At 37.2% G+C, this 11643-nt stretch overlaps 1 protein-coding gene across 1 annotated transcript; it reads left to right on the top strand.

Moving 5' to 3' along the window:
* Positions 1-3972: 3972 nt before the first annotated feature.
* rh50 (Rh50-like protein) lies at positions 3973-9899 on the top strand. The gene is made up of 2 exons (XM_051118163.1): positions 3973-4672; positions 7957-9899. The coding sequence occupies exons 1-2, from the start codon at positions 4226-4228 to the stop codon at positions 8986-8988; spliced, it is 1479 nt and encodes a 492-aa protein (XP_050974120.1). The 5' UTR covers positions 3973-4225; the 3' UTR covers positions 8989-9899.
* Positions 9900-11643: the final 1744 nt, after the last annotated feature.

The raw sequence follows: 11643 nt of genomic DNA on the forward strand, positions 1-11643 counted from the left end.
AACTTCTACATAGAATGGCTATAATAATGCATACTGTGTTAAGTTTTATCTTTATTGTGGTGTTTGCCATCCTTTAGTTCTTTCATTTAAATGTCAGGGTGTTCCTGCAGTTCAAACAGTAGAGCATGACGTTGGCAAAGGTCATGGGTTCAATTCCCAGGGACTGCATAAACTGCTTAAAAATAATAATAGGAATGTTTCTGTCAAGCTTTTACTCCTTTTAACACTAGTGAACAACCTGACCTCTCTGTAGAGGAGCTAGTCAGTGTTTTTAACAGTTCTTGCAGAAATATTCTACATTCTGTAGCTCCAGTGTAAAAGAAGCAAGGAACACTTGTTTTTCAGACCTGGTTACTAAACAGGGACACAATCCCAGAATCCTTTTTAAAGCCATAAATTCTATCATTGGTCCTCTGCCTGGCCAGCCAGTTGAACCTACTCCAGGGAACTGTGAGGCTTTTCTAAATTACTTTTATAATAAAATATTGGAGGTTCGGCAGCATTTTAATATTGATTTCAGAGAACATGATGTTGACTCCTGTTCACCTTCAACATTAACCCACTTTTTATGAAACCTCCCTGTCAACCTTGGAACGCATTGTTTTACTTTCAAAATCATCCACCTGGCCTTCTGACTGCATTCCCACTTGTTTTTTAAAAGCTGTGTGTCAGACGGTTGATATTTTAGCTCTAATTGACTGTTCTCTGTCTTCTGGCTTTTTCCCTCATGTTTCAAACATGCTCACAGTTTACTCCATATTAAAGAATGTCTCTCTAGACTCCTGTTTTAAGAAATTTTAGACTCATCTCCAAGTTGGCATTTTTATCAAAGATTTTAGAAAATGCTGTGTCCAATCAACGGATTTGTTTTATGAATTATAATCTAATCTTTGAAAATTTTCAAAGAGCGTCCATTCCCAACATAGCACTGAAACTGCTCTGGTCAAGGTGACTATGACCTACTTCTTGTAGCAGATACTGGCTTGTTCTCCATTTTAATTCTTCTTGACCTCAGCTCAGCCTTTGACACAGTGCACCATAATATCTTAATTAACCGTCTGAAGACTTGTGTTGGTTTTAGTGAAGTGGCTCTGGATTAGTTTATCCTTCCTTGGACCACTTTTGATAGACAATGACTACTGCAAACCAACAACACCTCACAAAAGCTGCAGTTTTGGAGATGCTCTGACCTTATGCTTGCCCATTTTTCCTGCTTCTAACAATAACTTTGAGGACAAAATGTTCACTTGCTGCCTAATATATCCCACTCACTAACAGGTGCCGTGATGAAGAGATAATCAGTGTTATTCACTTCACCTGTCAGTGGTCATAATGTTATGCCTGATCAGTGTATAAATAAATCAAAAATTAAATGAAAAAATGTAGATTATACCTTAAATGCGATTTAGGTTGCATTTTTGGGCTTCTCAGAAGCAGAAGTTTTCATACTTGGCTAAACCTCTGTAGTGGTGAAGGGAAACTATGCATTTTGCATTGCCATTTGCCCTAATAGCAAAAGAAAAAAAAAACACCCAGGACAGCATTTCTATGACTTTTTAAAGTAAAGAAAATACAGAGAGATTGATGACGCTGAACAGAAGAGAGAAAGATGTCCAACTGGTGGTTAGAAACACGATCAGAAACACTGACGCAGTAGCATTAACCAGTTTTCTGTAGATAAAGATAAGAAAATACAAAAAAAAAGAGAGTTATAAATGTATGTTAAGGTTTTAAAAAATGAAAATATAAAAAAACAATTTACAATGTTAATTAAAGCTGCAAGCAGCGTTGAAAGGACCCTCGCACCTGGGCTCACCGCCACCTTGTGGCTTTAGGAAATCAGCGAACGGTGAGCAATGCGCATTTAAAGTGGTAAATATAGGAGGAATATGTCAAAGTCATTTATATGTGCCAAACTTCCTGCTACCAGTTGGCCACGCTATGACTATAACTGAATATTGGCCTTTAGGTGTCTTCAGGTCAAGACTTTGATCAAACATATGATGTTTGGTGCAGATGTACATGGTATGTTTGAGTTGGTGTAAAACATGACATGCCCTGTTGCCAACAGGTGGCGCTATGATTATAACTGAATATTGGCCTTTATGTGTTCAGGCCAGAAGTCTTATCGAACATGTGAAGTTTGGAGCTGATTGGAAATTGTATGGCCGAGTTATAACGACTTCATTTTACATGGTGAAACATCAAACTTTGTCAGGCCGCCTCAGACACACCCTTCACCCAAAACTTAAAATCTTCACAATATAACATTGCAAAGGCTTTTAGAGTAGACTAATCAAATATAATGTTGATGCCATTAAATCACAATGAGGAGTTTGTTAGAGCATAAAACATGCCACTTCCTGTTGCCAGCAGGTGGTGCTATGACTATAACTGAATACGGTCATTGGCATGTGTTCAGGACAGGACTCTTATCAAACATGTGAATTTTGGTGCAGATTGGACATTGTATGCCTGAATTGTAACAATTTCCTTATTCATGGCGAAACATCAAAGTTTGTCAGACTGCCACGGACACACCCTTCGACGAAAACTCTAGATCTTTGCAATTTAACGTCACAAAGGGCTTTAGATCACACTGACCAAATTTAGTGTTGATCTGTTTAAATCTAGGAGGAGTTTGTTTAAATACAACGCCTGAAAGGGCAAAAACGGCACAAAACTTGCAGAGAAAATTCCAAATAACGGACCTCCTGTTGGGTTTCAGACTTCGTACCAGGTGACTTTTTTGTAGGTATTGGTGTGTTACATGTATGTGAAACATACCTCAAGGGGCATTTCGTTGAAATTTTATAGATGGTGCTATCAAGCTATTTAGTCACACCCAGTTCTGAAACCCATATCAGATGTAAATTTTCACCACTTTTGGCGTGTGTGCAAAGTTTCATGAGTTTTCGAGCATGTTTAAGCCCTCCAAAATGCGATTCATTTTAGAGAAACAGAAGAATCTGAGCAATTTCAATAGGGTCCTTACATCACTGGCAGTGTTGCCAAGTCTGCAGTTTTCCCGCGGAATTGGGCTACTTTAACACTGTTTCCATGGGTTGTTTTTGATGTCCCTGGGATAAATCAACCCCGATAACTTCATATTTAGCCTCTGAAATGTGAATTTACCAGGTGAACCCCGACAAAAAAATGTGTCATTTATCCCCCAGAAGTCGATTTTTAATGGGGGACCCCCACTCGAAACGCATTTGGGCTAGTTTTGGGCTAGTTTTGAGTAGCAATTGGGCGGGTTTTGTTGTGAAAACCTGGCAACCCTGATCACCGGTGCTCGGGCCCTAATAACTGTGGAAACGCGTCATAACAGTTTGTGAAAAGGGGTTAATATGGACCAAGGTGTTCAGAACAATATGTTCCATAAATAGAGTCTCAAGGACTTCTTGCATCTTATTACATACACCAAATATAATCTTCTCTTCAAACTAACTCAGACATGGAGGTGCTGTTTGTTCTGATAGGTCAGCATAAACTTCCCAACAATAGTTTCTTAATGTGCATTAAAAAAAACTACAGCAGAAGAAAATATCAGCGAGCAGCTGCAATAAAAGCACATTCTGTTTATCTGTGTGTCTTTGTCTTATCTGTCTATTTATCTATCTATGTCATGGAAAGCTACAATATTTTTCTTGAAGTTTAACCAGATTTAAAACACTTCTAAACTGATTGAATTTTCCTTTTACTCTCATGACTTCATCTTTACCATCTTTCAAATGAAATCTCACTGACTTTCTAAAAGATGCACTTTTGCGTATTTAAATGCAAATGAGCAGATTGTTACTGTGTTATCAGCACTATTAGGAAACAATCATGTTGAAAGTGCATAGCTCTGAACTCGGCATTGAGCTCCTATCATGACTGTAACTGATTGTGCCACTGATCTTTGCAGTAAACATGTTAATGAGTTTCTTTATGCCTTTCTCTTCCTATCTGTCACTCTTCCGTGATGTAATCTAAACTGAGTCTATACCATACCCTTTGTTGAAGTTGAAAAACTGCTGAGTAATTGAAAATCCTGGGAATGGTTATTACTAAGGACAAAGTGCAGTTGGCTTCCCGTTTGCCTAAAGCAGCATGCTGATGATGTAACTTCATCTTTTAGCCAATGGCCAGCGTTTTGCTTATCAAACTACAGTAGATAAAATAAATAAGGTATCACGGGAAGAGAAAGCCAGACAGGGCTGCTGGCTCAGTTGCAGTCAAAATGAAGAATAAATCTACCAATCTGCGTGTGCGGCTCCCTGCACTAATTTTTGCATTGGAGGTCATGATTGTGGTTCTTTATGCAGTCTTTGTGACGTACGAAGATGATGCTAATGCACTTCTACAGAACAATCAGACGCGGCCCATGGAGAACTCATTGTATCAGAACTATCCGTTTTTTACTGACATTCAGGTGATGATATTTCTCGGATTCGGCTGCCTTCTGGCTTTTTTCCGGCGCTATGGTTTCGGCGGAATGGTGTTTAATTTCCTAATCGCCACATTTACCATTCAGTGGGCCATTCTGGTCCAGGGCTTCTTTCAGTTTTACTATGATGGGAAGATTCATCTTGGTGTGCTGAATTTGATCAATGCTGAGTTTGCCTGTGCAGTCGTGCTGATTTCTTTTGGAGCAGTGTTGGGAAAGACAAGCCCTGTGCAACTCCTGGTAAGTGTATTATTTCTGCAGCAGGTGGCTTGAAATTAGATATTGAAACTACAAAAGATGTTTTGCCTTATTTTCCATTGTCAAACAGCTGCAGCACTGAAATGGTACAGTGCAAGATGTGTTGAACATTAACAACAATCTGTTATCTATATTTTATTCTTTCACAAAAAGGCAACACCTGTTTTATGTGTGAGCTGAAGATCTGCCATGCACCAATGTTTTTTTTTTTTTTTGTTTGTTTGTTTTTTTTTTAGGTTTTTTGCATAACATGTTTAGATAAAAAAATTCACTGCCTACTGCCAAAAGCATCTTTCATTTAAGGCAGCATCCCAACCATCATTTGGAGCTCCTTATTAATTGAATGTTACTTGCAATTACAGTGTTTTTGATCCACTTAAATTGGACTTAATGTAACTTGATTATTTCTATTGTCTTTAAAATAAGGTTAAAGTGTATGTTTGAATGTGCTGAAAAGCATTTAAGGTAAACTAAAATTTACTTAAGTGGCTTTTTATTTCATTAATGCATGATCTGCATAAAGATTTCAAGATTTGAAATACACTATACGTGCACATTCGATACAATTAAGTACAGTTTTTCACAAGGGTAAGCAAACAGCATGATACTCTAATGACAGACTTCTGCAAAGGTGGCACAGAAGTACTTCTGAGGTGTCTTTACACAGACTATTTAATGCTGCTCAGAGGTGGCATAAGTAAGGTATAATGCATGGCTAGCTGTGCATTAAGTAATGGATAATGTTCATCCAGCTGGCTCTTATGGCAGAATAAAGCCTGACAGACTTATCAGCTGTTGCATAAGACTGAAGGGCTTTGTTTTGCAATAACATTCGGCTGGATGTACATTGTCCTGCTTATTAAATGGGTACTTGCCACAAAACTAAATAATTAAACCTGAAATATTGATATGAGTTGAAATATTTCAATGCAAACTTATGTGAAGAAAGCAGTTGCTAGCAAGTGGCAAGTTCAAACTAGACAGCATTTTACCATATGAAAAATGATGGCGATAAAAGACAATAATTAAACTGTTTCAAAATCTTACCAGTTTCTTAGTTGCGTTACAATCCATTACGATCGCTGCAAAATGCGCAGCTGCGTTTGTATGAAAGAGAGAGCAGGTCCACAATACCAGGATGACATAATTAAATAATTGTACACAAAATATTGATTTGAGTTTTAATATTTTATTAGCCAACCAAACACAAAGCTTCCACAAAGAAATAATGTTAGAAAGCAATTAGCACCGACTGCAGTTACCCGGATGAGCCTGTGTTATTCGTTTTTACCGGTTGTTATCGGGAAATAACATATCTTGGAATGTGGTGACTGACCAATCAGAATCGAGTATTCTGTGTAGCCGTGTAATAAACAAGTTTAATGCACAACATGGAGGCCAAGAACCACCCGGCACAAAGCGATTGTCTCCGCTTAGTGCATTAAAATAGTTTAATGCACAGCTAGCCGTGCATTATCCCATTTATACCATGGTCATTTGCCAGCATAGATCTTTGCAGTGCAATATTTGATTGGAAGAGTAAAAATGACGGTTATTTTCACCATCTACACTGTAAAAAACAATTTGTTGAGTCAACTTAAAATAATTTGTAACCTGGCTGCCTTAAAATTTTAAGTTCAGTCATCTGAAAAAAGTTTATTCAACTTGAAATGTTAAATTATACTAAGTGACAACTTAGATATTTGAGTTGAATCAACTTAAAATTTTAAGGCAGCTGGGTTACTTACCCATCTGTTAAGTTTAGCAATCACAAATATCTAAGTTGTTACTTAGTACAACTTAGCATTTCAAGTTGACTAAACTTATTTTAGTTGACTGAACTTAAAATTTTAAGGTAGCAGGGTAACAAATTATTTTAAGCTGACTCAACAAATTGTGTTTTTTATTTTTTACAGTGTACGGCTCGTTAGCTCTAGCATTCTGTCCTCTTCAAATCAGACACAGAGATAAAGTAGTGCCGTAAGATCGTATTTATTTGAATTAATGAATTATAATCAATGAATTTGTGCCCCGCTCTGGCAAAATTAATCAGAATGCAGACAGTGGTCGAATTTGAGGTTTTCACAAAAATTTGTTCATTAAGCCCTCTTCTAGTGATCCCAATGTTCCAAAAAGTAAAAGTATCTAAAATGATCTTTATTTGTACATTTTCTGAGAGGAGATCAGCAGCCACTGCTGCTGCTTCTCACAAGATGCAGGTCCACTGTTGCAAAGCGCAGCATTCCAGCTTTGTGAATATTCATATCGAATTCTTGATGAACCATGATTTTCAAACCCATGCTGATGAAAACAAAACAGTCGCACTGACTGAAATTGCAAAATGCGTAGATATGACGAGCCTCTCTGTGAGCGCGCAGTCTCTCTATAAAGTACATTATTGCGAAATATCGACGAGATTCACACATACATAATCTGATATGTCTTACATGAACATTTATTTAATGTGACATGTAACATTATATTAGATCCATGCATCACAGTAGGTCTTAATATAGATCTGTCTCAATGTTAAGTAAACATTAAAAGACAGAATCACTCGCTACTCTTGATTAAACTACTGTTTATTTGCATCTTTTTAATAACAAAGATTAAATTAAAATATCTATACTGTGATTAATAATATAGTAATTATTATTAAGAAAAAAACTGGAGGAAAATATGCAATGTTGCTTGGTCATTTTACTTCAGAAAACCTTAACTCGATTTTTCTCAAAATCAACTCTGCTGACTTTATCTTCAAATATCTGTAGCTCAGTTATTTTTGTGGCATTCCAACAAGTCATATATCATTGTGAAGGTATTTTAATGGAGAATGTGAAAATTTAAAAAACTAATTTTTGAACATTTGCTCATTCCGGCTCATTTTGCCAGCACGGGTCACATTTATTTGAATTACTTATTGATCGAGAGAGAGAGATGACAGTTGCGTGTGTGAATTACCTGCGTCTGTGCGTCTCTCTCTACAAACAATGAAGTTGTGAGTTTCCCTGCTAAAAAAAAAAACAAAAACAATAGATACTCCAGAAACTCAATAGTCGCCTTCTATTGGTGGCTTGTTAAAACCACTAAATCCTAATGGAATATGTCCCAAAACACACTACAGGAAACAATTTTTAATAGTTTTAATGGTTAACATTTTACCTCTTTGTTGCTGAGAAATATAATGTAGCGATCCAGTATCAAAGCTATTGCAGGGCAACACTGATGTTTCTGTACTTTTGTATGTTTTTACATACTGTGTGCAGATCATGGCCGTGCTGGAGATTCCTGTGTTTGGTGTCACAGAATGGGCTGTAATGAAGTACCTGAAGATCAACGACGCTGGTGGCTCGATCCTCATCCACATTTTTGCCTGCTACTTCGGACTGGGTGTCACCTTTGTTCTGTACAGGCCCAGCCTAAATGAGGGACACCCAAAAGAGACAGTAAGTTACCAATCAGATCTGCTATCTGTAATGGGAACCCTGTTCCTCTGGGTGTTCTGGCCGTCTTTCAACTCAGCTCTGACCTTCAAGGGAGACGACCAGCACCGAGCCGTTCTCCACACGTTTATAGGTCTCAGTGCCTCCACGATCACCGCCTTCGCCCTGTCCAGCCTGCTTAGCAAGAACGGCAAGATCAGCATGGCTGACGTGCAGAACGTAACGCTGGCCGGTGGCGTAACTGTCGGTGCTTCGGTGGACATGATGATTTCGCCAGTTGCTGCTTATGTGCTGGGGATCCTGGGATGCATTGCGTGCATGCTGGGGTACAAATACTTGAGCCCATTTTTGGCGCACCGGCTGCGGTTACAAGATCAGTGCGGCATACACAACCTGCACGGCTTGACAGGACTCATTTCCAGCCTAGCAGGAATCTGTGCAATTCTGCTGGCGAATGAGGAAACGTATGGCCCCAGTCTCTACCAGACCTTTTCTCATCGGGCCCCTCCAGAGGGAGATCCTCTGCTAGCAGAGTTGCAGGAATTCATCCCAGATCTGGAAGCGGGTTTGGGTCGGACCGCACAGGAACAGGCCCTCTTTCAGGTGGCTGCTGTGTGCGGGACTATTGCGGTGGCAGCAGTGGGGGGTTTGCTGACTGGTGTGGTACTCAAGCTACCGTATCTGGCTTCCCCCAGCGATGAGAAATGCTTTGATGATGAGCTCTTCTTCAATGTTCCTCCAGATTACAACTGCGTAAGCGGGCCGCAGGACGTATGGTCCTATGTTCTCAGAGACACAAACATAACTAATGCTGACTGGTGCAATAAAAACACTGAGCAGGAGGAAGATGAATAAATGGCAGTGTAGGACTGTTGTGAACTTCAAAACTGAGTACTGTGTAACTTGTTAACTGTAATTGTATTTACTCAAAAAAATATTGTAATATTTGATGGGATGAGGTTTGTATGAAAGCCCATTTCCACCACTGAATAAAAAATAAAGGTTATTGCTACTTCATATTTTACAATGCTGCCAATTTTTCTCAGAATTGTGAGATACAAACTCGCAATTCAAGTTATAAAGTCAGAATTGCGAGAATATAAACTCACAATTGTGATTTTTTTTTTGCTATTTTTTTCTTGCAAATACGAGTTTGTATCTCACAATTGCAAGATTATATCTTGCAATTCTGACGTTTTTTCTCAGCATTGCATGATATGAACTCACAACTGCAATGTTTTACTTTTCTTGCAAATACAAGTCTCGCAATTCTTTTTTCTCACTATTGCACATTTATATCTCGCAATTCTGATGTTTTTTTCTCACAATTCTGACTTTTCTCATAATTGTGAGATATGAACTCGCAGTTGGGATTTTTTGCATTTCTTTCTCTTAATTGCGAGTTTGTAACTCACAATTGTGTGACAAACTCAGTTTTTGCTCATTTTTCTGGAACATGCAAGTTTGTCTGGCAAAGCTTTTTTTCTTGCAAGTGCAAGTTTATATCTCGCAATTCTGACGTTTTTTCTCGCAATTCTGATAAAAAGTCACAAATACCTTTTTTTATTTTGTATTCAGTGGCAGAAACAGGCTTTTGTAGGTTTGTATACTGTGTATCAAAATATATAAAGTGTATGTTCAATTTTGAAATTTTTTTGTATTTGTATATTTTTTTTGAATCAGCAAATATTTCTATGTACCACTTAATCGCTGAACCACTTTTCATTTATACATTGTAGATAACCTTTGTGAAAAACAAGTACACTGTTAGACATTTCAAATGGTCGCTAGTGAGTTACTGTAATTAAGATTTACAGTAGCAAACTGTATTTAATTTACAGTTGTAAACTGTACTGTTTTACAGATACTATTAAAAAAGTCAAATTCATCAGTATACTACTGTAATTCGTTCATTTTAATATAGATTTCAGTAGATTTTATCATTTCTACATTGAATTCATTTAAATTTATTTTTACTCTACATAGGTACTACTGGCATTTAATAATTACAAAATATCAAATACTTTATTTAAAACAATGCACGTATAACACTTAAAAATATAAATATAAAATATAAATATACTTTAATGTCATTTTTAGACATTTGAATGGTAATGTTGCAATTTAGTACATTTAATATATTAACTTTAAATATTAAATAGCACATAAAATTATAATTGTACATTAATTAGACAACACACATCAAAATAAGTGTACTTATTTAAAGATTAACAAAACATAATGATATAAAATGTACTATAAGGTAAAACGCTTAGTTTAACATTAATAAGTGCACTTATTAAAAGTGTGATAAGAAACATGAAAGTCTCTCTTTAAGTACAGTGGCTTTTTATTTTAGTAATATCTGTAGTTTCTTTTTTAAACATACTTTACAATTTGAAGTGCACTACATGTGTACAATTCAATACAATGAAGTGCGCTCTTTTTTCAGCGAGGTTACAATTGGATGATAAATGATATCTGAGTATTGTGAGCTTAGGAGTCTGTATTTCACATTGAGTAACTGCAACAACACCTCCCTAAAGATAAACATGACTAAAGTTAAACAGTTAACAGTTCAAAAACTGAAATATGAACTATATTGCATTTACAGGTGATGAATGTTATCTTGATAAAAGCTTACAAATTAACAAGTCGACTGTATTTCTTGGGGTCATTTTTGCCCAATCTTTCTATCTTAATATCTGTTCAGACAGATAAATATGCACATATCTATAAGCATATAAGCATGTAGTTAAGTAATATGACAGTCTTTTGCAATGTAAAGGTTGCTCAAGTTGCTCAGTCGCTCACTGGTGGATCTCAGAGTTCTGGAGGGAGTGTAGATTGGTAGCAGTGAGTGGAGGCAGGCGGGCGCCGAGCCTGTGGCTGTTCTATATGCAAGCATCAGTGTCTTGAATTTGATGCGAGCTGCAATTGGGAGCCAGTGCAGGGTGATAAAGAGAGGTGTGACATGGGCCCTTTTGGGCTCATTGAAGACCAATCGTGCTGCTGCATTCTGAATCATTTGTAGAGGTTTACTGTGCATGAAGGAAGACCGGCTAGAAGAGCATTGCAGTAGTTTAGCCTGGAGATGACCAGGGCCTGGACAAGAAGTTGTGTGGCCTGCTCTGTTAAAAGGGCCTGATCTTTCTAATGTTGTGTAGGGCAAACCTGCAAGATCGAGCAGTTTTAGCAATGTGGTCTTTGAAAGACCACATTGCTAAGATTTCTGGCAGAACTTGACAGTTCAAAAACACATAGAATTGTTACATAGAAAATACATAGAATTGTTTTGTTTTTTTTGGAATTGGCTGTGAGGTCTGGGAAATTTAAACAACTGTTATCAAATAAAACTAGTGTCTTTTTTAATATTTTACCATAATGAATGTTATTTAAATATACAGTGTCTCATTTGATCTTGACTTCATCTGGCCAATATATTTTAATAAACAGTATTTTATTTAAAATAATATCCCTAAATTTTGCTTTGGATTAATTTCAGACAGC

This window comes from Labeo rohita, chromosome 8, assembly GCF_022985175.1.
Source record: "Labeo rohita strain BAU-BD-2019 chromosome 8, IGBB_LRoh.1.0, whole genome shotgun sequence".
NCBI lineage: Eukaryota > Metazoa > Chordata > Actinopteri > Cypriniformes > Cyprinidae > Labeo > Labeo rohita.